This window comes from Trichomonas vaginalis, chromosome V (genome assembly GCF_026262505.1).
Source record: "Trichomonas vaginalis G3 chromosome V, whole genome shotgun sequence".
In the NCBI taxonomy this organism is placed as follows: Eukaryota; Parabasalia; order Trichomonadida; family Trichomonadidae; genus Trichomonas; species Trichomonas vaginalis.
This window is the reverse complement of record NC_067207.1, coordinates 5,323,389-5,349,791: the sequence shown is the minus strand read 5'-3', so window position 1 is coordinate 5,349,791 and position 26,403 is coordinate 5,323,389. Positions and strand designations below refer to the sequence as shown.

The 26,403-nt window shown below is 33.1% G+C and overlaps 16 protein-coding genes across 16 annotated transcripts, besides 3 other annotated features; 12 read left to right on the top strand and 4 right to left on the bottom strand.

Annotated features, from left to right (window-relative positions):
- Positions 1-2,685: 2,685 nt before the first annotated feature.
- Positions 2,686-2,783: a mobile genetic element.
- Positions 2,784-3,673: 890 nt separating this feature from the next.
- Positions 3,674-4,595: a mobile genetic element.
- Positions 4,596-4,731: 136 nt separating this feature from the next.
- On the top strand, positions 4,732-5,898 carry TVAGG3_0282530 (histidine acid phosphatase; the record flags this gene model as incomplete). Its single annotated transcript, XM_001323480.1, has 1 exon — positions 4,732-5,898. The coding sequence occupies one exon, from the start codon at positions 4,732-4,734 to the stop codon at positions 5,896-5,898; it is 1,167 nt and encodes a 388-aa protein (XP_001323515.1).
- A 349-nt stretch (positions 5,899-6,247) lies between these two features.
- TVAGG3_0282520 (uncharacterized protein) lies at positions 6,248-6,739 on the bottom strand (the record flags this gene model as incomplete). Its single annotated transcript, XM_001323481.2, has 1 exon — positions 6,304-6,732. One exon carries the CDS (start codon positions 6,730-6,732, stop codon positions 6,304-6,306), a length of 429 nt encoding a protein of 142 aa, XP_001323516.1.
- Positions 6,740-7,092: 353 nt separating this feature from the next.
- Positions 7,093-10,151, bottom strand: TVAGG3_0282510 (RNA polymerase II transcription regulator recruiting protein; the record flags this gene model as incomplete). The annotated part of the gene is made up of 1 exon (XM_001323482.1): positions 7,132-10,131. One exon carries the CDS (start codon positions 10,129-10,131, stop codon positions 7,132-7,134), a length of 3,000 nt encoding a protein of 999 aa, XP_001323517.1.
- A 523-nt stretch (positions 10,152-10,674) lies between these two features.
- TVAGG3_0282500 (uncharacterized protein) lies at positions 10,675-12,006 on the bottom strand (the record flags this gene model as incomplete). The annotated part of the gene is made up of 1 exon (XM_001323483.1): positions 10,675-12,006. One exon carries the CDS (start codon positions 12,004-12,006, stop codon positions 10,675-10,677), a length of 1,332 nt encoding a protein of 443 aa, XP_001323518.1.
- A 40-nt stretch (positions 12,007-12,046) lies between these two features.
- On the top strand, positions 12,047-12,907 carry TVAGG3_0282490 (positive regulation of phosphorylation of RNA polymerase II C-terminal domain; the record flags this gene model as incomplete). Its single annotated transcript, XM_051228905.1, has 1 exon — positions 12,047-12,907. One exon carries the CDS (start codon positions 12,047-12,049, stop codon positions 12,905-12,907), a length of 861 nt encoding a protein of 286 aa, XP_051098635.1.
- Positions 12,908-13,334: 427 nt separating this feature from the next.
- TVAGG3_0282480 (regulator of cytokinesis 1 PRC1-related family) lies at positions 13,335-15,141 on the top strand (the record flags this gene model as incomplete). The annotated part of the gene is made up of 1 exon (XM_001323485.2): positions 13,392-14,849. The coding sequence occupies one exon, from the start codon at positions 13,392-13,394 to the stop codon at positions 14,847-14,849; it is 1,458 nt and encodes a 485-aa protein (XP_001323520.1).
- A 353-nt stretch (positions 15,142-15,494) lies between these two features.
- On the top strand, positions 15,495-16,850 carry TVAGG3_0282470 (uncharacterized protein; the record flags this gene model as incomplete). Its single annotated transcript, XM_001323486.1, has 1 exon — positions 15,522-16,802. The coding sequence occupies one exon, from the start codon at positions 15,522-15,524 to the stop codon at positions 16,800-16,802; it is 1,281 nt and encodes a 426-aa protein (XP_001323521.1).
- Positions 16,851-17,082: 232 nt separating this feature from the next.
- TVAGG3_0282460 (calcium ion binding) lies at positions 17,083-17,604 on the bottom strand (the record flags this gene model as incomplete). The annotated part of the gene is made up of 1 exon (XM_051228904.1): positions 17,126-17,590. One exon carries the CDS (start codon positions 17,588-17,590, stop codon positions 17,126-17,128), a length of 465 nt encoding a protein of 154 aa, XP_051098634.1.
- Positions 17,605-18,245: 641 nt separating this feature from the next.
- On the top strand, positions 18,246-18,863 carry TVAGG3_0282450 (phage tail repeat-like family; the record flags this gene model as incomplete). Its single annotated transcript, XM_051228903.1, has 1 exon — positions 18,246-18,863. A coding segment is annotated over one exon (618 nt), but the record flags the coding sequence as incomplete, so codon positions are not given.
- A 145-nt stretch (positions 18,864-19,008) lies between these two features.
- Positions 19,009-19,352, top strand: TVAGG3_0282440 (uncharacterized protein; the record flags this gene model as incomplete). Its single annotated transcript, XM_051228902.1, has 1 exon — positions 19,009-19,352. A coding segment is annotated over one exon (344 nt), but the record flags the coding sequence as incomplete, so codon positions are not given.
- Positions 19,353-20,619: 1,267 nt separating this feature from the next.
- Positions 20,620-26,056: a mobile genetic element.
- On the top strand, positions 21,604-21,789 carry TVAGG3_0282430 (phage tail repeat-like family; the record flags this gene model as incomplete). Its single annotated transcript, XM_051228901.1, has 1 exon — positions 21,604-21,789. One exon carries the CDS (start codon positions 21,604-21,606, stop codon positions 21,787-21,789), a length of 186 nt encoding a protein of 61 aa, XP_051098631.1.
- Positions 22,761-23,162, top strand: TVAGG3_0282420 (uncharacterized protein; the record flags this gene model as incomplete). The annotated part of the gene is made up of 1 exon (XM_051228900.1): positions 22,761-23,162. The coding sequence occupies one exon, from the start codon at positions 22,761-22,763 to the stop codon at positions 23,160-23,162; it is 402 nt and encodes a 133-aa protein (XP_051098630.1).
- On the top strand, positions 23,182-23,337 carry TVAGG3_0282410 (uncharacterized protein; the record flags this gene model as incomplete). The annotated part of the gene is made up of 1 exon (XM_051228899.1): positions 23,182-23,337. One exon carries the CDS (start codon positions 23,182-23,184, stop codon positions 23,335-23,337), a length of 156 nt encoding a protein of 51 aa, XP_051098629.1.
- TVAGG3_0282400 (phage tail repeat-like family) lies at positions 23,357-23,941 on the top strand (the record flags this gene model as incomplete). The annotated part of the gene is made up of 1 exon (XM_051228898.1): positions 23,357-23,941. One exon carries the CDS (start codon positions 23,357-23,359, stop codon positions 23,939-23,941), a length of 585 nt encoding a protein of 194 aa, XP_051098628.1.
- TVAGG3_0282390 (uncharacterized protein) lies at positions 23,986-24,610 on the top strand (the record flags this gene model as incomplete). Its single annotated transcript, XM_051228897.1, has 1 exon — positions 23,986-24,610. A coding segment is annotated over one exon (625 nt), but the record flags the coding sequence as incomplete, so codon positions are not given.
- TVAGG3_0282380 (DNA/RNA polymerases family) lies at positions 25,006-25,889 on the top strand (the record flags this gene model as incomplete). Its single annotated transcript, XM_051228896.1, has 1 exon — positions 25,006-25,889. A coding segment is annotated over one exon (884 nt), but the record flags the coding sequence as incomplete, so codon positions are not given.
- Positions 26,057-26,403: the final 347 nt, after the last annotated feature.

Genomic DNA, 26,403 nt, shown 5'->3' with positions numbered 1-26,403 from the left:
GATGCCCCTTTTCAGCTACTTGTTTCTCTTATAATTGTTCTCATTAGTAAATCATAACTTTAACTTTTGGAGTTTTCTCCAAAAATAGATACTACCCATATATCCGAGCTACCTGGATGCTAGTTTTCTTATATCTCGGATAGTGTGAAAAATTTAATTATAATATCTCATAATTTCCATTTAATGAGTTATATCAAAAATCCACTCCGTCATTTCGATTTTTTAGGTCTTTCTGGACCTTGCTGCATTATTTATTTTTATCTATTTTGTTTTGTTGTTTCTAAATAAATTATTTAAGTTGGACGAAAGGTGGACAATAGTATTGAATATGAAAAGGTGGTTATTTTTGAGAGAACTCATTGAATTCCTTTCAATATTGTCCACCTTAGGGCAAGCAGTTTAAAAGTTCAGACATTTTTCATGCTAATTCTTCTATTTTCTACTGCGAAAGCAATTCAATTCGATGATGAAAATAATTCATATACATTAGAAAATGGAACTGCAACGTTTGTGAACTCCAGAATAGAAAACGCTTTAATTCCTGAAAATATATTGTACAATAATAACGAATATTTGGTCACAAAGATTATCCCCGAGAAAAATCCTAACATTAAATCTATTTCAATACCACCAACGATCGAAACAATACAAAATATTAAAAATTTTGAGAATTTGGAGATCATTAGTTTTTCTACTTCTTCTAATCGGAGTAGAGTTCTCCGAGTTATCGGTGAATCATGGTTTGATGGTAGTTCCATTACAGGAACAGTCACAATCCCAAAAACAGTTAACAATCACAAATTTTAGTTCAAAATTCAAAAAATCCCTAATTTTAATTTCAGATGAAATCTCGCAAAAATAACATTGTTTTAACCATATAAATATATATTTTATATATTGTATAGTGATTTTTTAATATTTTTATGAGTAAAATCGAGAGTGAGGAAATGTGGACTACAAAAAACGATAGAAATGAATAGTTTACATAGGAATTCAATACTTACAAGTATTCAATGTCACTTTTGTGCTCGAGATTTTGATTCTAGTATACAATTTTTTAAATGGATTATGAATACAAGGAAGAATTCATTACCAAAACGAATCGACTCAGTTGTGACTCGGTTGCCGAGCCAAGTTTTTCAAATTTATCTAATTCCGAATATGAATTTTATCAAAAATCATCAGAAGACAAAATATTAATGGGCGTTCAATACCTGCAAGAAATAGATTCTGAAAATCTAATTAATCAGCAAAGATTCTTATTATGGATGAAACTTTTCAAAAATTACATTGATCTTGATTTCACAATTACAGAGGTAAATAATTGTACAATAGAGCTATTCAAAACCTTAATCGCAAAAACAAATAATAGTAATTTGGATTATAAAATCATTCACAGCATTCTAAAGTTATTCTCGCAAATTATACAAAAGAATCCAACAAACATACCAGAAATGATAGATACAGGACTTGTAGACCTTTGCTTACACATTTTGGGTTCAAATATTTTACTCAACGTAGGAGACGCCCTAGAGTGCCTTACCACAATATGTAAAATACAACCAGAATATATAAATCATATGATCATTGATTTTTCTCCACCTTTCATATTAGATATTGTTATTGGAAGGAACTATTCAGAAAACAGGAAAATTGTGTACAATTATTATTATAAATATCTAAGCAGAGTCATTTTTCAGTATTGCAGCATATCAACAGTTTTGAATGAAATGGATTTAAATTCAATTCTGCAAATTTTACAATATTTATATAAAGTTGATATGATAGATTCAAAAAAATATATATTCAGATCATATTCATCACTGTTGAATTTCGGATTAATTTCAATTGAAATTATCAATATAAATTTTCAAAAAGAGTATGAAGAAAATTCTTTTGAATGCGGTGTTGACTTATGTGAATTAATGAAAAACATGTTTCTAAATGGTTGGAACGGAGAAAATTTCCCCTATGATGAAATAATTATCTCATTTTCAAAATTTGAGGAACCTAATTTTGCCTATCGCATAATGGACGATTTGGCATTCATATTAGAAATAGCTCCAATTGAATTTAGAAGAAGTCAAATTATAAAAAAGAATATCAATGCTATTCTATATATGTTTTGCACAGAAATAGATATTACAGCTGACATATCCTTAGATTTATCATTCCAAACAATCTTAAGAATAGGGAAGATTTTTGTAAATTTATAACAAAATTTTGAAGATGAACTTTTAGAATTATGGCCATTTTCTTATCAGCAGTTGGTGAAATTACTTCAATTAGATGCAGTTGAAGTTCAGCTAAAATCTCTGAAAATCATTATTAAGATTATCCAAAAAATACTATTAAATCAAGAAATGATGAATGAATTAAAACAATACTTTGAAGAAAAAGATCTTGATTCGGTTTTGGATAATTTATCTGAACAAGATAATGAGGAATTAGATGAGAATATAAATATTTTATTAGAATTAATAGTTTAGTTTATGTTAAACAAATTTTTTATTGATGAATTTGATTGATATAATATTTTTTTCAAGAATTAAAAGATTTAATATTATAACTTATGAATTTAAGAAGTTATAAAGTTTGGAAGATATTGCCATTGCATGTCTCCCAGAATGAGACAATATTCCGCATTCATAACTTGAATGCGTAACTTCGACCGACAAGAGTGCAAAAAAGAGAGAAAGAAAAAGAAGAAAAAAAGAGAGAAAGAAAAAGAAGAAGAAAAAAAAAGGAAAAGAAAAAATAGGACATATTAAAATTTATATTCTTAATTTTTTTTGTTATATGGCCGACGGCGGTGATGCGCCCGAAGGGCGCATCACCGCCGTCGGCCCCAAATTTTTGAATATTAAATTTTTTTTTGATACCCACTTTCTTCAAAAATGTGGGAAGTGGGGACCTTGTTTTTGAAAGGTCGCAATGCATACCTAAGTCTCAAGTTAAGCTTCTTATGATCTATTCTATCTATACCATAAATATGAATCCTTTTCTCAGGCTAGAAATGGTGAAGGCATACTTCGTCAATAATACCTTCATCATCAACGAAAAAAAAAAATGAACAAACTGCTCTTCATATTGCGGCATAATATAATAATAAAGAAACAGTCGAACATCTTATTTCACATGGTATAAAAATCAATGAACATACCCTCAAATTTTTACTTTTTCAATATCCCTGAGATCAAAAATTTGATTATAACTGAGTCAAATTTTAGCATTTGTCCATCATAGTATTACCATTATAAAGGCTCTTTGATATCCTATACTTCCATATCAGTGTTGGTCTCTATTGTACTTCAAATAGTTCTATAATTTGAAAAAAATTCTCCATATTGAATCATTACCGAGAAACCGCTCTTCATGTTTCAGCAAGATATAATAGTAAAGAAACAGCCGAACTACTTATTTCGCATGGTATTGATATCAATAAACTTATTATTGTTTTTTAATCTGAATAAAAAAATATGGCATTTATTGTTCTGCTAAACATTTTTTTGGTATATTTCCATAGATAAATTATTGCATCATTAGATTTTTATCACTTATTATTACAATTTCATTCATTGCACTTCAGTAATTATAATTATATGCTGGCATCAAGTATTCGGAAATTAAGTATTGCTAGTTGTTTTGCTCAGTCCAAGAATGCTCTTCATTGAAAGGTAACTAAACTCCTTTCGCCGATCCGATTTGCCCCATATTTAAAATATAGCTTGCATATGTAGAAGAAAAGCTAATTTTGAAGTACGCCCCAAATCCACCAACAGGATTTCGAGCTACTAAAAAGGTACTTTTAAATGTGATTTTTTTTATAAAAAATTAAATTTATTTTAAGATCAGACTAAAAACTAATTTTATGGAAAATCTATATCGACAAATTTATTACTTATTGGGTATATAGATTTTTTGATTATGGCGATTATGTCTGATATGCTTCCAATAAGCCAAAACACATTTCATACTGATTTCTATAAAAGGTATCTTTATTATAGAAGTGTAAGCTATATCTGTTTGTTTTTTTATTATAACAAATTCAAAATTCTCTTATAAGGACTAGATGAAATCTGTATTATTAAATCATTAGCTAAATGAAGGTTCAAATAGAAAGTAAATATCAATTTATATGATACTGAAACCAAATAGTTCTTTTAATAAAAGATAACACGCTGAAAATTATTGAGTATTTGCAAATCTCAAAAATCTATTGGTGAATTTGGCTCAACTTTTAAAATTATAACATCCATATCAAATCATAAAAGCAGACAAAAATTAAAGCCAAACCTATCGGCCAATTTTTTTTGATATTTTGATTTTTGAGGTATACTTTTAAAAGTGGATTTAAAGCACTTATGAAAAAACATTAACTTCTGTCGTTATGATTATTGATTTAGACAATAATGATTTTAATCTTTGATTATCAAAACACTAAAGTCATCTTTTTAACATTTGCTTGGTAGCATTAACTCAAGTCTAAAGTACTATTTTATGTGGCACTCTTAGAATTTTTGTATTCATTGTACACGCTGAAATAGTACCATTAAAGTTATGGCGGACTTTCAAAAAATAGTTTGGTCACCTTTCTTCATTGAATGAATAATTTTTGGCACTTTTCTAAATGTTCTTAATTTCCTTTCTTATCATGTATTAAGCATTATTAAAATTAATCTTAAAAATTTTGAATGGTTCTGAGAAAACGATGAAAATTTTTTATCATTGATGTTTCATTTCTTCCTCTATAAAACAATCTCCTACTCGATTCAATGCGAATCAGAATTGAAACATGCAGATCCAGTTCCAAAGCACAAGCTCATTGCTCTAACTTTAGTAACAAGACACGGAATGAGAACGACCATGGAAGAATGGCTTGATCCAGAGAAGGCCGGATTCTGGCAATGCCAATCGGAGCATTCATACTCTCCAAGAATTACCTCATTGAAGGGAAATGGTTTCAGAAGAAGATTCTTAAACTCATTAAACGACGATTCTCTTTCTTTCCAACCTAGCTGCCATGGTGGTGAACTTACACTTTCAGGCATGCGTCAACATGCTGCTCTTGGCAAATTTTACAGAAATTATTTAGTTAAAGAACTCAAATTCCTTCCAAATCGTTTGGACAAAGAACTTGTTGGATTAAGATCATCAAAGATTGATAGGTGCATTAAATCTCAGCAATCTTTCATGAGCGAATTTTATCCACCAGCAAAACCAGGAGAAGAGTTGGATATTATCACAGGAACACCATACCACGAGCCTCTATACCCAGATTACGGCCAATGCACTTATCTCTCAGAGCAATGGGCTAAATTTATCAAAGAACCCGAATTTGCCAAGAGAAGAGAGCAGGCAGAGAGAATTTACGGTAGTATCTTCGATAAACTAAATATTACTAAGGATGGCATCAACTGGATGTTCATTGGTGACTGGTTATACTCATATTATTGCAATGACCAAGATTTACCTGATTATGTTACAGATAAAATGGTTGATCAAGCCCTACTTGATGTCGCATGGTATTCTTACGGTTTCTTCGATTATACGCCAGGAGCAAATGGAGCTTCAATTTGGAGAGTTGCCTTAAGAGATTTCGATGCTCTCCTCAATGAAAAGACAAAGAAGAAGTTCTGGATGTACAGCGCCCATGACTCTACAATCGCTGCTGTTTTGAATTCATTCGGAATTTCAGGAAAATACCTTCCACCTTACAGATCTCACTTGGCCATAGAATTGTGGCAGAAGGGAGATAATGAGCCATATCTCCGTCTCGTTTTAAACGGCGACGTTGTTAAGATACCGGCTAAAGATGCAGAATTAATCAAATATTCCGAGGCAAAGGAGCTTCTCAAGCCAAGTGTTGAGAAGTACTGCGTCGAGGAATTACCATAAAGTATATATATAAAGATATTATTGTATTAAAATTATAATTCTCTTTTTTAAACATATAATTCATAAGACATAAAAATATTGCTTTATCTGAACTATATAAACGATGTAAAAATTCTAAAATCAATCAAAATAATTTTAGAATTTGAAATAACTTGTAATGAATTAATCATCTCTTTAATTCACCCTGATGAGTGACTCTGTTTCAATTAGATCTTTACACTTTGAATCAGATAATTTCAAATATTTTTATTTAGAAGAAGGTAAATTTGAATAATCATATAGCATTTTTCAAATATACTATTATTATGTTTAATATTAGTATTAGATTTTTAAGTATTAAAAAAAAAACGAATATTTTCATAAATATAACTTAGGCATTTATTTTATTCATAATGGTAGTATACTTTATTCTTGCTTTTGCTTGCGGTGGCGATGGCGATGGCGCTGAGATGGAGTTTCGTCTACAGTTTGGCTAGATGCTGGAGTTTGGTCATACTCATCATTCTTTGGTTCTTCTTTCTTTGCTTCCTTTTCTACTTTCTTTTCATTCTTTTTCTCTGTTGTTTCTTTCTTTTCTTCAGTCTTTTCTGATTTCTTTGCCGCTGGTTTCTTTGTTGTCTTTGTTTCTGTCTTTTCTGTCTTTTCGAATTTTGGAATTTCACTTCCTGTTATTTCTTTGAAGTAGTTCTGGCGAGCAATATCTGCTGGATGTGGTGGAACGCAGCCATTCTCAACGCAATTGCTAACAAAGTTTTCTGTAAGTGTTGCAATGTTGTTTAATGCCATAACTGTCTTGTCGAGATACTCTCCGAGAAGCTGATTGAAGTCAGTCATTTTTCTGGAAACGGTTGCTTCAAAATGCAAATATACCATTTTATATTAGTGAATATAACCTTCATCATTTGTATAATTTAATCACTATAAAATTAGCTCCTTATTCCCATAAATTTTATCAAATCCAAAATTTTGCAACTAAAATCACTGATTCAAGGGTTGATATAGAAAAGATATATTTCACTTATCCTATAAAAACTGTTTCATCTAATAATACTTCCATTTAAACATAATTGTTAAATAGAATTTTATATTGCATGAATAAACTTTATATTTAACTGTAGGTTATTGAACTAGTGTGGTTAAAAGATATAAAATTCTATTTTAATAATAATAAAAAAACAAAATAAAAAAAATTCTTGAAAAACAAAAATAAGTTTTCCGCATATTGATGTTTTCTTAGATAATATCGCTCTTATTGATCTCTTTGTATCTCTCTAAGATCTCCTTTTCAGTTCTTCCTGGAAGAACATCACAAATTGTCGAAATAGGAACTTTTTCATTCATTTTCGCAAGAAGCATATTATCCTCATAGTCAGACCAAGGCACAATGCTATGTTCTATTGGAGTTTGGATATTTGTTTCTTGGATAATTCTCTGTTGTGTTTCATTTTGAGGTTCTGGAGTTTGTTTCTCAGGCTGTGTTGGTACTGTCTCAGTAGGAGCGCTATGGGCAATGTCTGATTTGATTTTCTCGATTCTTCTGTAAACATTTATCTTAGATCTGTTTGGAAACAGCTTTACAATGTCAGGATTAATAGTTTTCTTATTCAATTCACTAATAATGACATTATCATCTTCTGCTGTCCACTCGGGAGAGTCTTCCGAATTACTTTTGTCCTCATTTTGGTCGAAATTGTCGCTTTCATATTCTCTTTTTTCGGCATTGTCCTTGATTTCATACTTTTCGCCGTCGAATTCGCCTTTCAAGTAGAGATCGTAATATTGCTTGACGTGAGCAGCCTTTTTCGGAGTGAAAAGTTGAGTAATTTCTTCCCATGAAGATCCTTCTTTCTTTTTCCTCAGAATCATGTTCTCTTCGCGCTTTGTAAATGTTACTGAACGTGTCTTCGATGGCCCTGTGGAACTTCCTGGCTCTTTGTCCACTTTTAACTTTAATTTCAAGTTCCATCTCGACTGGATAGCCGCAGGAGTCCTTCCTGGCAATGCTGCTGCTATCTCCTGCCATGGTTTTCCATTTGTCTTCATATCAATGATCTTCTTGTCTTCTTCTTTGAGCCATTGTTTCTGATTTCCTGATGGCAAATTCAAATTCTTCCTCTTCTTCTTCAAAGTGCACTGACAATGTGTCCTGATTGATGTATCTTTCCTTTCTGGGAACATTGCGTATATCTCATGCCATGTTGCGCCTTTTTCTATAGCCGCAATTAATTTCTTATCTTCCTCTTCAGTCCAGCTATTATAAGTACGCTTTAAATTAGGCTCTGAGACTGGTTGTTGCTCTACGTATTCTTCATCGCTTTCATTCGACTTTGCAGAGCTTGCACTATCATTCATACTCTGAGAAATCGATGGAACAGGCAAAGTAGACTGTGCAGGACCTCCAACTGGCAATGCACTAACAGAATTGCGTCTCTGCATGGCACTTCCTGTAGAAGGTCCTTGGTTGGTCGCTTGGTCGTTGTCACTTTTATGCCTAAGGAAATAGCAGTGCATTCTACAAGCAGCAGGAGTTCTGTTTGTGAAGAAAGAGTTGATCTTTTCCCAGTTGGAATGATGTTCTTTGTATAACTGTAATAATAGTTCGTCTTCTTTCTGTGTCCATTGTCTTTTAGAACCATTATTATTATCAAAATCATCTTCGTTTGATTCTTCGCCATCGTAGTCGTATCCATTTTGTTCTGATTGTACTTCTTCCTCAGTTTGTGATGATTTTTGAAGCTGTTTCTGTAATTTCTGATACCATCTCGTTGCAATTGTCGAAGCAGTCCTATTCGTGAGAACAGAAGAGATCTCCTCGAATGAGGCACCTTTCATCTTCATGTTTATAACTGTGTTCTCTTCCTCTGCAGTCCATAGAAGAAAACGGTTGTTAGGGGCGTAACGAGGTTCACTTTGGGATGAATTTTCATTGGACTCGTTCTGTGTTGTCTGAGATGCTGGTTGCTGGGACTGAGCTGGTTCATTCTGAATATCCTGCATGATAACTGACTTAGATAATGAATATGATCGGACTTTTTTACGAGAACTCTTTGGCAATCTGTATGTAAAGTCACCTGATTCCTCATCTGCTTGGAATGGAATCATGTTTGTCGTCAAATATTTAGGTAATAAAATATTATTCCAATAACTTGAGAGAGTTTGGGTCGAATACTGTGGAAATATGCATGAAATGGAATCCCAGTCATTTCCATATATCTTCCAGGCTTCGAACAGCATGTCATTGTTCTTTTCGTCAAATTGAAGATCAAATGACTGAGAATGTGATAAGGAAACACCAGGTTGGGAACCAGAACTTGATGATCCACCTATGGAAAGTGTCTTTGATCCGACTTTTGGCTTTATTGTCATAAGATATTTATTATGAATCTGAAAATGTTGCATAATAGCGCTTGCTGTGCGGCCTGGAATATAGCTGGCGATGGAATTCCAGTCGGAGCCTAATTCTGCGTATTTGGTTACTAGGATTTCCTCTTCTTCATACGACCATCTTTTAGATCTTGTTGTAGGTGCTTTTGATGACTGATCTGCCTGTTTTTCGTCTGCCTGTACTTGAGATTTTTCTTGATTGCAAACAGAATCTAGTAAATTAAATACTTCTGAACTCTCATATTCTTCCGTTGAATTTTGTATTTCATGATTCATCGTAGTAATTAGACTGGATAGCGGGGAATTCTCTGTTGGCATTGGTTTGGGACTTGATGTAGCCGGTTGTAAGTCTGGTGAAGTGAAATAATCGGACTTCGTAAATATCTGTTCACCCTTGAGACGTAATATTGCTTTTTCAGTATCGTAATTGGATATTCTAAGTATTGCTTTAACAACGTAGTGCGAAAAGCCCATATTTTCCATAAATTGTAGCTTTTCTTCAAAATCGGGAGGATCGTTCTTATATTTTTTCGATATTTTTACTTTTGGAGGCATGATTTTTATTGGGACAGCTGGCGTGCTCGAAGGTTTTGTTGTATTAGATATATTAATAATCTGATTATTCGTGTCTTCGAGTTTTCTGCAAATAATTGCCATGTTTTCTGGTATTTGTAGGGAACTTATAACGGTTGGATCTATTATCTCGACATTTCTAACAAATAGATGAATATATGATATAGGACATTTAATTTTTTCGGCTATTATCGACTTTAGATCGACTGAACTAGTTATTTTTGTAATCTGCAAAGTGATTAATTCATTGGTTGGCAATATAACGTGGATCTCCATTTAAAAACAAGAAGGAGAACCTATCGTCCTTATTAAATGCTTTTTGTAAAGTTCTCAAAATTTAAATTGTAAACTTCACATAAAAAAGTTATCAGATATAAAAAAAGGAAAAAGAGCAAAGTATCGTATTCTCCAACTTCATATGATGAACATAAATCAGTTTGCCACACAAATCTTATTGGTGCTGCTTTTTCCGAAATTTCCTGCGTGAATTGACGATTTATCAAATTTATTTTCTTTTCCAATCAAAGAAATTCCATTAAAATGACATCATTCTAACGTCCATCCTTTTCTCAGTATAAAATTAAATAGGCAACTCAAATTATTAACTAAAATGTTCATTTTATATCAAACAACATAATTTCATTGAAAATTAATTCATTCCTTTTAGCCAGAATACTGTATTGAAGGTTCTTAGCTGATACCCATCATTAATTATACTTTTTCTACAGCTTGAAAGATAAATATTACCTATTTCCAGTATAAATACTCTAACTGATTAAATAAACATATCTTTATTAATGATTAACAAAACTTTCTTTTCTAAACACATTTAATAATATCTTTCAAATAAGCAAAGACAACATCGCATTTTTCTGTTTCCGAAATTGCCTTTTTAACATTCTCTGGTGTTATCTCATAAGATCCGCTTCGTTCAAACTGAATATACTTTGTATTGTTTCTCTGAACTTTAAATTGAAGATGTGGAGTAGGAGCAACATACATAATCGTTCCACGAATGAAATGCAGTAAGTACTGTTCATTCCATGATGATGGAACAAGAACAAATTTTGCATTTGACAAAATCGAAACAGTTTCATTAAATGAAGTGTTTGTTTGCACGTATTCGATATCAGAAGTATTAAGAGCATCAATGAATATCTGTGAATAGTTTAATACCCCTGTAGAGTTCAAAATAACTAAATCGTGAACAGTTCCATTAACAGAAGCTGTTGTTGTAAAGTTCTCTAATGTAGTAGTTATTTTTGGTTGAATGATATGTAGTTCGTCAAAACAAACAGAATCTTCTGGATTTATATAAACCATGCTTTCTTGTGCATCAAAAGGCGTGTATAGTTGCTTATCATTGACGTAGAAGATGTTCATCATCTTTCCTGCGATAGAATTGATTTGATGCATCGGAGAAATAATATCTTTAAGGTATTGATCGTATTTGGTGTATTTTTTGGCGAAGAATAGTCTCGCTTTATTGATTTCGTAAGTTCCGTTGTTCCTCTTTATAAAATCTTTGTAGTTATGATCAACAATTGAATTAAATCTGACGTTTTGGTAATTAAACGATGAAACCTCTCTATAGTTGACCAATGTGCTTTGTGAAAATGTATGTAGTGATCCGTTTTTAAAACAAATACGATTAAATTTAAGAGTTTCCAATTCATCATCGAGAACGTTCAATAATGTATTTGTGAAATAGTAGCCTGTCATTGACAAATTGTATTCCTCCTCGATTAGTGGTTCAAACATATACATAAAACTCATATTTAACCTGCCATAAAAGTGTGTGAAAATTTCACCATTGTACGCGTTCGATCTATTATCCTGAATCTTTAAAGGTATCGTATATTTAAAATATTTATTTTGAATACCAATTTTCATTGATCGTAAAATATTTGCACGAGTAACATCTAAAGCGCACTGAAAACGAAAGTACCAGTTGAATTTGTTTGTTTGACCTTGCTGAGTGAGATTGTATTCTTTAAATGGAAGCAATTCTGTACGATTTTCAGGTAAAGAATTGAGTTTTTGATAAATATCTGTTTGATTAGTATATCCTATGATTACAGTTAGTAGCAATACCAATAGTATTGTAATCCAATTATTAAAAACTCTCGTATCAAATGTATAAACTTTCATTTTTGAAGAAAAGTGACGAAGTCAAAAACGTGACAAAATCATGGATTTCAACAAGTCAACTCAGGCACGAAACTGGTTATTTTTCCCTGAAGAACTTGAAGAATTGAGGAGAGGCAACTACAATGAAATCGGAGAAATTGTTTCTTCTAATATTTCTTATGAAGATTATCGTGGATATATTCAATATTACGCAGACGAGTTACTTAAGTATGCTGCAAAGATTGAAATATGGAATTCATATCAAGTATATACAGCATTAGCTCTTTATCAGCGTGTTTACGTAAGAAAAACAATTTGGGACATTCCTCCTCCATTGGCAATGATGAATGCCCTCTTTATTGTTTGCAAATTCATTTTCCCAATTAAATTCTCAGAATTGGTCCGAGTTGCAGGCTTCAAACAAGAATTAATTGACAGATTTAAACCATACGAACAGATTGCTAAATCTGAAGTTATCTGCCTTACAGGATGGAAATTCAATCTCAAAATCCATCTTCCTATCCACCATTTATATGGAATTGTTGATGGAAGACTCGATAGAGAAAGTTTTGAGAAATGCTTAGAATGTCTCAAACAAATTCTTCAAACAGATGCATTACTACTCTTCCCTCCAGGCCAAATTGCATTCGCTGCCGTTGCAATTACTTGCGGAATGGATACAGCAGTTTCATTCCTTCCTGAAGCCAAACAGGGAACAGATCCAAACGTTCCGCTGGTAGATGAATTGGCCCAAGTTACTGAGGCCATTCAAAACCTCAAGAAACCTGAATATGATCCAGCAAGGTGCATGCAAGTAGAAGAACAATATGGTATTGAATATGTTGTTCAGGAAACATTAACAAGGGCACAAGCTCAGCCAGAAAATCCAACAGAAAAATCAATTGTCCCTCCATCCGCTTAATTCTTGCTTATATATATCTTTAGAGTTACATGTTTATAAATATTATATAATTGGATAATATATACTTCTTTATTTTTATGTCCTAATTTAGATTTTCCTAAAATACAATTTTTATTTTTCCAAAATCGAAAGTTATCGATTCAAATGACAAGCCAAGTTAGTATATTACTGTTATTAATACTTGTCATGCCATAATATCATCGTATAACAGCGTAATACATCATATAGAATATCAAATGATTGAAATATTTTGATTTAATACAATAATCATATACATCATCGTGAATAATAATCAACACATATTATGATGCTTTGTAATACCAATAGATAACAGAAGAATTGAGTAGAAATCATGATAAACAATGGCATTTTAACAATTCAATAAGTTAATTTGGAAATTTAATGAATTTGTGAACTAGATATTATATTATAAGAGATTTATATTTAGTAAAAAAATTATAAACGTGCATCACGAATTTGAAAAATGTCTGAGTTCATTGACGATGAGATAATTGCTGTCCCAACAGAGCTAAAAACTGTCTGGGATGACTTAGGAATAACTAATGAAGAACAGGAAAATGCAATTCACGAATTAAATCAAGCAATTATTGCTGCAAAGCTACAATATCTTGAACAGATTAAAATCAGACGTGATAACATTCTTGAATCGATCAACCTTAGAAGACAAACATTATTTACAATTATTCAGGCCATTCCACATTCTGAAGAAGAATTGGAACAAATCAAGCAAATAGGATCTAAAGGAACTCTTCGTGAGAGATCAGTAGATTTAGATAAGGCAGCTGAAAAGTACAAACTTGAGTATGAACGTGCAAGTGCAAAGTTTATTGACATTAAAAATCAAACAGACAGATTATATGACAGACTCGGTTATACGATTTCTGATAGAGGCGAATTCGCCGAAATTGGTTATGTTGATCTTTCAGATGACAGATTAGCGAGGTTTAAGAAAGAATTGGAATTACTCGAGCAAGAAACAAAGAACCGTGTTGATTTACTTGATAGAAATGAAGAAAAGATTCGTGAAATTCTTGATGAACTTGATGAGCCAACGAATCCTCAAATTCAAGAAATATTCGACAAAAAGATCATTACACAAGAAGCATTTGGCGCAATGGGACGCTATTTTGATGAAATACAAGCTAAACGTCATGCTCACTCATCTACATACTCAGGATTAGCGCTTACTTTGACAAATCTTTGGGAATTACTCGAAATCCCTGAAGAAGAACGTAATAAGTTCATTGCGACTCACAATAAGCTCAGCAAGCAATCTCTTCAAGGATGTTACGAAGAAATTCAAAAATTATCTGCTTCTAAATTAGAACAACTTCCTCAGCTCATCCAACGCTCATATTCTCGTATCGATGCAGCCTTAAATATTCTCTATCGTACTCCGGCAGAAAAAGAAATACTTCTTCATCCGGTAAAGAATTGTACGACTGATATAGACAGATTCAACAAGCTTGAGGAAATTTCTGCTCGTTTACAGCGAGAACTTGTCATAGCTGCACCTGCTTTAGCAATGATTGACCAAAGATCTTCGATTATTAAGAATTTCAATGAATTCAAGGATTTGCAGAATGTTCAAAACCAAAAGCAATTACCAAAGGATGATCTGATTCAAAACAATATTAAAATTGATAAAGCACAGAGAAGACATAAATTTGTACTTCCAAGGCTTGAAAAGAAGCTTTTACTTTCATTAATAGAGTTCAGACAAGCAATGGGATATGATCTCACTTATGATGGCGAAATATACGCAAGTAAATTACAAGTCGAATTATCTCATGACGAAATCAAGAAAGCAAAGATGGGAGGAAGAAGACAGAGTACAGCTGTTGTGAAGAAGCAGCTTGATGGAATTTTGGATAATAGACAAAGAAGAAAGACCGAATGGCCAGTTGCTTTATTAGAATAAGCTATTAACTCTTTTGTTTCTAAAAAATGATCATAAAAACAACTATTTTTCGAAAGAAGCTCTTTTTCATATTCCAATAGAAAAAATATTCTGAATTTTAATGTTTTTCAAACTAATTAATTGATGAAATGTTTCTGTTTTGACATGTTATGCAATTTACATCAGCTGTGAAAAATAGATTGGCAAGTGGAACGAAATTGAAATCAAAATTTTGTTTAGGAATATTGCGAATACGAGAATGATTTAGTTTTTAGATATGTTCATTCAGCACATCATACAAGCTCGATCCAGTAGTCTTGAGAGATTAAAATCGAATTCGATTCTCAAAACTTTCGATCAATTTTCAAGTAATTTTGCTGATATTATAATATAGAAATCAATCAAGATGTTAATAATTGTCATCAAATTGCAATTCATGCTGATCAGATCATTGAATTTTTCAGCATTTTAACAGTACAATGTAATTTCTATTTAAATGATTTCTTCATCGAAAATCTGAAAAAAGTAGTTGCAACCATTGCCACTTTTTCTATCGGTAATCGTTTTTCAATCCTAGTATTTTATATGTAATAAAATATTCTTTTGGTACGAAAAATTGAATAGAAATTTTTCAATGAGAATTCAATTGAACTTTTTTATTTTCTCCCTCATCTTCGGAAATTTCAATAGCATATGAAGAAGCAGCAAAAGGTTAGTCCTACGCTGCAAAGATATTTAACATTCGGAGTAACTCCTAATAAAAAGAAACAAGCCGATGCTGTTGAAAAGTTGAAGAATTTTATAATAATTAGCAAAATGAAAATCGATTCTATACTTGAAAAAAATGCGACAAAAACCTACCCAAAACTAGTATCAAATTCTCCAGCAAACCAGCAAATGATTGATGCAATTAAGGCTTTATTAAAAGAAAATTTACAAGAAAAGACTAATTTTGAGGTTAATAACTTGAAATCATTTATTAACTCGTGCCAATATATATTAGATATTATATCAGATGATCCAAAAGTCAGCGTTGACGTTCTAAATTTTCTAAATAATCTAAATGCAACTATGCGCAATAAAAAAGACTACTCGCGATTAAAATTTGAAAGGAAAGCATTAGTAAATAAGGTATCACGATATATAAATAATACAGTCTCGATCACTAGATTGGATTATCTTAAAAATTTACTGCTCGAAGCTAATCAGAAATTTAATGAAGAATACTCATACGCGCCTCCCCACGAAATTGATCATATTCTTGATGATTATATTCGAAATAATAGATCTAAGGATTTAATTCGATCACTAGCTACATTTGTTGCATATGGAGAACCTGATGATGGATTCTTTAATACAATTATGCAATTTGTCAATGAATTAATTGATGATTTTGGAATAACTACGAATAACGCACAGGTTATTATATTTACCTCATGTATACGATTCTTATTTAATGAATCTTATTCGATTAGATCGATTCTTAATGAATACCGAGAAGAAAATTCAGCATTTTTAATAAAATGCGATTTATACTCTCAACAGCCAGCAAGTTCCCTAAAGTTATCTAAAGATATCGAAAAATACTACGTCCCTGGCTTAAGAATCAGTAGTTTGTTCAAATTTAAACAAGTTTCGATGTTAAAGGAAATGGACTACATTACCAATCCGATAGACATGATGGCCCAAATATTCTTTATCATTGACTCTCTTGCCCAATATTTTGGCTCAGAAGTCGGAGTTTTGGCATTTGATGATACTTTGACTCTATTTTTAGCATTGATGTCAATGAGTCCTCCTTCCAATTGCATTTCTATTGTTAAATTTATTAACAAATGGAGTGAATTGCAATCATCTCGTGTTTTCAAAGATGCAACGAACTTTTTCTTGATTGCTGTTGAACAGATCTCAAGAATCGAAATTCCAAAATCAGAAGAAATTACTTCAGTTCAAATTTTCAAAAATGGTGAATAATTTTTTTGTCAATTGTTTGTTTATATAAATTTACTATATTGTATTGAATATCTTCTGTATGTTTTTCATATCAAGCTATATGTTATGTTATTTGTATGGTTCGATGATTCGATAAAAATGATTTTGAAAAACATTACTCATCTGCAAGAAAAATTTCTATATCTATGCTTTAGTAGCATTTTGAGCTTAAAAACTACTCGAAAAGAAACTAATTTAATTTGGATATCAGGAAAACTCATTGTGATTCAAAATAGTCGTTATAAATTCTAACAGATCTTTTTTATTAGTTCATATATATGATTATTACAAGATTTTATATAAAATTAAAAGTCACCATTCATCATAGCAATGAATTCTGATTGTGTGACGTATCCATCACCATCTGTATCAAATTGTGATATCATTGCTCTCATGTCGTCCTCTGAAAGGTCTGTTTTTCCAAGTTCTTGGCAAACACGTTTAATTTCACGAATTCCGATTCTTCCTGTATGCTCTTTGTCGAAAAGTACAAATACTTGTTTGAATTCTTCTTCTGGTTTACGCTGAGATAATTTTTCTGCGATTACTTCTCTAAATTGTTTGAATACAAGATAGCCGAGATTCTCTACATCCTTTTCTCTGAATATTTGCTCAATATCTTCCTTTGTAACATTAAAGCCCATTGCTCTTAATCCGACAAACAGTTCTTGACGATCAACGCAGCCACTCTTGTCAGCATCAAAGAGTTCAAAGACTTCTGCAATCTCATCTTTTGCCTCTTGTGGAATAATATTGCGTCTTCTAGACATTCTGCTAAACTGTTTTTGTTAAAAAGTGACGAGTTTGGATTTTTCTATCGTCAAACGAGATTTTCATACATCGATATTGTTTTATAACGCCATTATCGTTTTCGGTTATAATCACATCGATTTCAGCTTTGAGTTAAAAAAAAAAAAAAAAAAAAAAAAAAAAAAAAAAAGGGAGTGGGGCTTCCAGGCACTTCGTGCCCTCTAGCCCCGAAGATGTTTAGTATAAATGAAGTTCTTATATACGGGTCTTCCAGGAGCTTTTCACAAATTATATATGTTTTCATGTTTTGTCAAGACTTCTTCGTAAAATCAGACAAAAATAATGTTTAGGGTAGAAGGTTAGATATAACCTCTTTTCTAACCTCTTTTCTACCCTCTTGAATTTTCAAGACTTCTTCGTACATGTTTTGTCACTTTTCTGTCACTTTTCAGGTAAAAACATTTTTATTATATATATAAAATGAATTTTACAAAACCACCGTTACCCTTCTTTGGAAATAAGAGTAGATGTAAAGATATTATATTGAGAGAACTTAAGAAACTACCGAATGGTCTAACATTTGTAGATTTGTTCGGTGGAAGTTTCTATATATCCCATTTGTGCCATATAATATTTCCAGACTCAAAGATTATATGCAATGACTTCGACAACTATATGGACCGTCTCAAACATATTCCAGACACAAACAATATATTGAAAGAGTTAAAAGAAAAGATTCAGATAGGTAAGATGGAACGTATACCATTAGATAAGAAAAATATTGTGAGAGAGGTTTTGAAAAAAGCAGAATATATAGACTGGGATAGTATATCTGCTAGACTATTATATAGTGGTGCTATAAGAGTTCATGACATTGAAACACTTATGTCAAAAGTTTTATATCTTAACTATACAAATGTTTTCAAAGAGGACATAGAAAAATATATTGAGGGTATAGAGTTTGTGAGATGTCATTGGACAGATTTGTATGAAAAATATAAAGACAAGGAAAATGTTTTCTTTATAGTGGACCCGCCGTTCTATAACACATGGGATTTTCAATACCAAGTAGACTGGACTTTGAGAGACTCTTTAGAAACTTTAGACGTTTTACATAACCATCCATGCTTTTACTTTACATCCGATAAAAGTGGTTTGGAAAGTGTCATGAGATGGTTAGAGGACATACATGACTATGAGTTTAGATACGATAAGATAGAATATGAGAGAGGTCCTATAAACTGGAGAAAGTGTCACAATAAAGAAATTTTATTAGTAAGTAAATGTGGTTTGAAATAGGACTACTTGTTTTAGGTTTTTTCCATTGTGTCATTTATTTCTTTGACGTGGCAGAAAGGTACAGAGAATATGAAGATGAACCAATGCCTGCAAATGTTCAGTATATGTACTCGTAAGAGATATTTTTATCTAATATTAAATGGACGCACAGAACTTAGCGAATGCACAGCAACCTGGACAACCAAACCCAGAGAATATTCCAAATGAAGTTAGAATACAAACTGCAATGGCAAACTATGGTCAAGTGCCAACAGATGTACAAATGCAAACTGCCATGTCAAATGACGCTGCGTTAGGTTTGCCACCATGGTATGCAAATATGAGATGGAAAGAGTTTTATACAAACCCTGAAGTGGGATATAAACAACTTTATGCAGATGACGCGAACACAGGAGTTGACCCAGAATATGTTTTCTACCAGAGGAGAAACAGAATGTATGAGCTCCAGTTAAAGAATGCTATGGAACTCAACAGGAAACGTAAGAGACTAGGCGGACATTAGATTTTTACATATAGTAAAATGGGTTTCTTCAGTAAGATAGGAAACTTCTTTCGAAATGTTGGAAGAGGTATATGGAATGGAATAAAAACCGTAGGAAGAGGAATTTGGAACGGTGTCAAAAATATTGGTAAAAGAGTAGGTCAGTTTGTTGGTATTATACTAAAGACCCTGAACCAGAAGAACAAGCTCCTGTTATACAACAGCCTGAACCTGCACCACAGTCAAGTTGGCAACCAAATCCAACACCTCAACCGTATTAAAATTATATTTTTACCGTTCGATAGTAGTTGTATATGAAACTAAGTTCTAAGTAAAACGCGTGGTATAATGGAATTATTTCTTTCTTCCATCTGTAGTAAACCATACTTGAAAGTCTGAAATACTTCCACTTGGTGGTTCATATAGCTTTGTAGGTTTTTCGTAAAAGTCATTTGCCAAGCATAAAAAAGAGTTTTGTGCACCAGAAAATGAAGCATGAACGATAATAGCATCTGAGTCGAAAACATCTTTAAATAAATATGGTTCATCTCTTGCATATCGACTGTAAATATTTGCTAAAGGAAGTTCGACTTTCTGATTTAACATTCTTTGCAAATAATACCATGACATTGCAGTGAATTCTGTATATATTTGTTCGTCTTTCTTTGGATTGTCTTCGTAGATTTGAAATGACACTTGTGAATTTTGTTTGTCATATACAATTCTCACATAAAGTGTGCTCTCGGTATTTGCATATTCATCAGCATATTTTGCATAACATGAATTTATTTTATCTTCTATATTTTTTAACGCAGTCTGTAGAGAAGATGAAAGGTCAACTTGTATTAGCTCAATTTCTTCCCACATTTTTCGTTTCCCTTCAGATATATAATCTATATGAAACCTTACAATAAATGGAAAACTTTTATCTTCTACAGACACAAACTTCATTCTACGAAAGCCAATAGCTTTTGTGACAGATGGGTCTCTTAGCCATCTTAATGGGTAGTCAAAACGATAGCCTTCATGCTTTACGGTCTCTGTCTCAAACTTTTGACCGACATTAGTAAAAAGTTCATCTAATGGTTTAGTTGTAGCAACTCTTGAATTTTCTTTTTCTATTGGAAGCATATTTTATCTAGAATAAAAATGTCAAATGAAACAGCGTCTATGAGAGAAATACAACACAACCGACAACTCATTATGCAAGCTCTAAATAAGAACACAACAAACTTTTCAAACTATTCTAAGATATCTGAGTCATTGAAAGAAGGAAACTTAAAACTGACAATAAACCCAATGACAGATGAGTTTCTATTTCAAGACAATAGGAACCATACTGTCTGTATAAATCCAACAAAAGGAACTTTAAACGAGAAGCCTATAGATGAACTTCTTTTGAAAGCAGATGTTGACAACAAAGCTGACAAAGAATATGTCATTGAAAAAGTTCAAGAAGAACATGACAGAGCAGATGCAACATATGCAACAAAAGAGGATGTTGAAAAGAAAGCAGATAAAACATATGTTAACGATGAGTTAGAATGTGTGGCTAGTGCGTTAGTGAAGAAGGCAGATAAGGAATATGTGGATGAAAAAGACAATGAAATTAAAGAAAGGGTTGAATGGTATAATGAACGGACATCGAAGATTTTAAAAACGAAAGCTGATACAGGATGGGTTTCAGGGTGTTTAGACCTTAAAGCCGACAAAGAAACTGTAGATATGTTGGCACAAACGGTTTCAAGTCATACCAGAGGTTTAATGGAAGATGGACAACAGTTGAAAGAGCTTGAGAAAGGTGTTACAGAGTTAAGGAATACAAAAGCAGACTCGACATGGATAAAAGGATATGTAGATGCAACAAAAGAGTATATTTTCACATGGACAGAAGGAACATACCCACAAAAATATCATAGACATAGCATCTCTGACGTAAATGAACTTGAAGAAAAGTTATATAAAAAAGCAGACAAAACAGAGCTTCAAACATTAAAGACAGAAATACTTCAAACATTATATCCTATAGGCTCTATTTATACGTCAATGAACTCTACCAGACCAGAAGTAGTACTTGGTTTTGGAACTTGGACTCAAATAGTCGACAGGTTTTTGTATTGTGCAAACTCTTCAAAGGAAACAGGTGGAAGTAAAACGATTTCAGGTGAAAATTTACCTGCACACAGTCACTACATAGATTTAAGTACATCTCAAGCAGGTTGGCATAAGCATAGATATTGGGATTGGTCAGGAATGACAAAAGGTAAAGGATATGATGTTAAAGACGAGGTTAAGTTTGCTATAAATTGTTACTGGAGTGACACTCAGGGAGAAGGAAACCATACACATCGCGTTACAGGATATACGCAAACAACGGGACAAAGTAAAGACTACATGCCACCTTACATGACAGTTTACGCATGGTATAGAAATGCTTAGTCGTCATTTTCAACTTTTTAGCATATTCGTCAGGAGTTGTCTTATATTTGTTAGGAACTGTCTTTGAAAGTATACCACCTTGAACTTTGACAAGTTTGAAACGAGGTCTGACAATAGTAGTTTTATCTTCTGCTTGCAGTGTGTACATTTTGCCATGTTTGCCTAAAACTTCATAATATTCTCTTGTATACTTTCTTCTATTTTTACGAACACGAATGTGAGTACCTGTCGAGTTCCCATTGTTGTCATAGTCAATAGTATTTTCATATGGGTCGCGTTTAGGTATTTCTATTTTTACTTTGTCACCTTTCTTAAGTTTGAAGCCTGGCATTCTTTCTTGTTTGTCTCTTTTGACTAAACTATTAAATATATAGTCTTTCTCTAAGTCGGGGTTGTTTTTTCATTTCTTCGGGGGAGTGGTTTCCCAAACCTTTTTGTTTACGGCTATTGTAAATATTTAAAACTTGTCTCATCTTTGCCATGGAGAAATGTCTATACTTGTCGTCATATGACATTTCATCTACCTCACCACCTTGTGGTTGGTTTAAGTCTCTTAAGATTTTTATACAACTGTCAATGACACCAAGAGCAGAATGGTTTTGGTCGACAATGAAATATTGGTTTACATTTTTTGAACGCAGATAGTTTTTAATATCGTCTGATTTGAAAGAACTTTCACAGTCAGATGTCAGTTTTGTTGGATGGTATTTGTCAACGAATATTGTCAAAGCAGTTTTCACATCTAAAATATTTTTGGACCATAATGGTATGGCTTCACAGTATCTTGTGTTTTGACCAACAAATATTAGCCAGTATGGTGGTCCATCTTCTCTATACTCGGAATGTTTTCCAAGATATCCATAAACCAAGCATTTGGTGTTGAACTAAAGATTTTTACCATGAGTGCTTTTTTTGTCGCTTTAGAAACATAGGGGTCCTTGTTTGGATTCGTCATTTTTATCCTATAAGAAATGGGTTTATTTGGCGCATTAGCAGGAGTCGCATCTAGATTTTTACCCGCAGTGGGAACACTAGCCAGAGGTGCATTTGGAATTGGAAGGAAGATTTTGAGTACATTAGGTATACTGAAAGAGAAAGCACAACCTATTATACAAACCGTACAGAAAGGTTGGGAGGTAGCACGAGATGCAGCAAATCTTATTCCAAATCCTGAAACAAGAGGAAAAGTTCAAGGATGGATGGACAATGTAGGAAGACAAGCAGGAAACTACTATAACAAAGCAAATGACTACTATAACCAAGCAGGACACTACATGGACCAAGGTGAAAGATTCTTTAACAGAGGATATAACCATGCACAACAGTGGGTAAACAACAACCAACCTCAACCGCCTCAAACGTGGGGAATGTAAAATTTTTTACTGAGATGAAATGAACAATACAGCATTGAGACAAATGGGCTCAAGATGGATTTGTCGGCTTCCAGCAGTTACACAACCACGTGTTTGTCAAGTTCTTCCTATACCTCAGGAAGTTTTAGACCGACTTAAAAAACCTAAACAACCAGTTGAAAACAAACCAAACTAAAATTTTTTACTGAGATGAAATGACCGAAGAAGTTGAAACGGTAGATTTGACACCACAAACAAAAAGTTCAGAACCATTGTCAAAACCTGTCAAAGAACTTACAGATGAAGAGAAAAATTCAATAATAGAAAGTGCCAGGTCTGGAAATACAAACCCTAACTACAAAGTCACTTTTCATAGAAATGGAACGGCTAGTATCTCAAAAAAGAAACAGACTCTCACAAATAAAATATTGAAGTCTGAAGGAGCTTTCGAGACAACAGATGGAAAAGTTTACTTCACTGACCAACAGTTCATTATAGAACATCTCATTGACTTAGAGTCGAAATATTCTAAACTTTACAACAAACACAAAAAGTTGAAAGGAAAACAAAAACAAATGGCATATGATATTTATGAAGATGTTGACGACACAACTGTTCCTGCAGGTGAGGTAAAGTCAGAGGAACCGAAAAGTGACGAAAAACCGATAGAAGAAGAGAAACCAAAAACTGAAGATAAACCAAAACCAAAGTTTAGTTTCCAAACTAAACCAAGTCAACCTTCATTAGCTGGTATGGGTTGGCGTCAAAGACTTTTGGCAGCAGGCGGTTATGTAAAGTAAAGAAAAAACATTTTTTTATTTTTATAAAAATGCCCCCGTATAGAATGGATAGAAGGTCTGCTAGAATAAAAGCAGAGTTAGAAAGATATGGTTGGAGAGTTTCAAAGAAGTTTAAATATAGGAAGGGAAGACCCATAAAAGTCTATGACAAATTGTCTGGTCTTCGCTATGAAATGGACTTAGAAACAGCACGCGCAAATTATCCAAACAGATTAGAGAGGTTAGAAGAAGAACGTCTTATGGACATGCCTTTCGATGTTAGTGAGCCTCAAGTTGAAGGACACGACGGCTTTGCCAGATTCTACTGGAAACATGACGAACAATTGCATCCTTTGAGAAGGAAAAAAGGAAAAGGTGAAGACAAACATGCTCCCATGGAAAGAACAAGATATGCATATGAAAAGTACCGTGAAGTTAGAAGTCAAATTACATCTGGTCGAACCTTTACAGTAAACTTTGACGAAGGAAAGAACAAAGAAGGCTTCATGGGTGTACTTGCTGCCATACAAGATGGAAATAAGAAAGGATACAATCTCAGATTGACCATAACAGATTTGGATGGTCACATTTACTATGCACATGGCAATGTCACAACAGCTGCAATGCTTCTTGACGCTTTCAAGACTACAAAGAGAGAACAAATGGTTGACTCCGACTCAGACATTTTGAATGCAATTGAAGGAATTGCAAGTGTAAAATTTGAATGGTACCAACCGAACCCTCAAGCAGTCAGACAACATGCTGGATACTTCCCGTTCATAAATAAGTCTGACATTGACTTGACAAGGTATGGAATTTACAATTCAATTGAAACAATTGTCAATGAACCTTGTATTCTTACATGTCTCAGGAACTCTGGTCTTGTTACAGATGAGAAAATGAAGTATCTTGAGTCATGTGTGAAAACAAGGTACATGCTCAGAGGTCAATTGTCAAAAATTGCACCGTTGGCAAATGTGAATATCCGAGTCAACATTCCGACTGAGAAAGGTTCTTCACATGACGACTATGTTGTTGACAAAGACTTACCATGGTTGAAGATTGTAATTGTCCACAACCACTTCATGTTGAACGAAAGTCTTACAAACCCATTGTTCGGAAAAGGCAAGTGCAACATTGTCAGAGCTGTAAACATTCTTTTCGAGAAAGGTTTGTTGGAACCAATTCCAGATGACAAGCTGACAGAAACTTTTGTACCAAAAGACGAAACAAACTTTTCATTGTTGGTAAGACCAAAAGTTGTTCAAGACAAAGTTCTAGCACAAAAGAAGTACACAGCTCCAAAAGGAGTTGGATTGTTCGGATACCAACCTGAACCAGAAGAACTTCCAATGAGGTTGCAAGAACTTCAAGATGCTATAAACAAACTCCCATTGAGACATCCAATCGACGTCAAATTGTATTGGAGAGCATCAGAGTTAGGTCAGAAGGTTTTATATGAAACAGGTTGCTTCGACGATGTTTATGAGATAACAGGAGAAGTTTCTCAGAAGATAAGAGACTCGCTTGAATTTCCAAAAACTGGACCGATTGGATGCGACAAGTTCGACTCATATGAAAAAATATACTATGTTGACCTTAACGCTGCGTACATGAGGTTCGTCCAATATATTCCAACTGGAATTCCAAACGAAGATGGTGAGTTCCCAGGAAGGAACTATACAGTTGGAAAAGTCATACAACAACTGTATGATATTAGGAAAGCTTCAAACCCCAAACTTGCAATGACACTCAAATTGCTTATGAATTCGACATGGGGATATTCCATAAAGAAACCTCAAGAGATGAAGAGTAAACATTATGAGAAGGTCGACAACTTTGTTGAAAGGTTTTCTCCTTTTGTTTTGAAGTACGAATTCACTCAAGGTCAAAGTGGCTTAGTAACCACATTAAAACCTATTGTCGAACATTGGTCTTACCCTCAGTTCGCAAAAGCAGTCCTTGACGAGTACAACAAATTTTTCTCCGATGTTAAATCCAAAGTCAAGGTATACTATGAGAACATCGACGCACTCATGACGAACGAAGAAGGCTATAACAAACTCATTGAAATGGGAATGGTCGGTGAGAAGATGGCTGTTTTAAGCTAGATAAGGTATTTTCCGAAGTTCATGTCCTCTCCAAGCGTAAAAGTGAGGTAAAGTCAGAGGAACCGAAAAGTGACGAAAAACAGATAGAAGAAGAGAAACCAAAAACTGAAGATAAACCAAAACCAAAGTTTAGTTTCCAAACTAAACCAAGTCAACCTTCATTAGCTGGTATGGGTTGGCGTCAAAGACTTTTGGCAGCAGGCGGTTATGTAAAGTAAAGAAAAAACAATTTTTAAAAACATATATTTTTTACTTTTTTATTTGACACTGTCACGCTGATTTTTGTTGGAGAGATCGACCGCTCTGGGAAAAACATAGATAGAAGTTCTGAGAAATACTGATGAGAAAAGTATAAGAAAACATTTGACGATT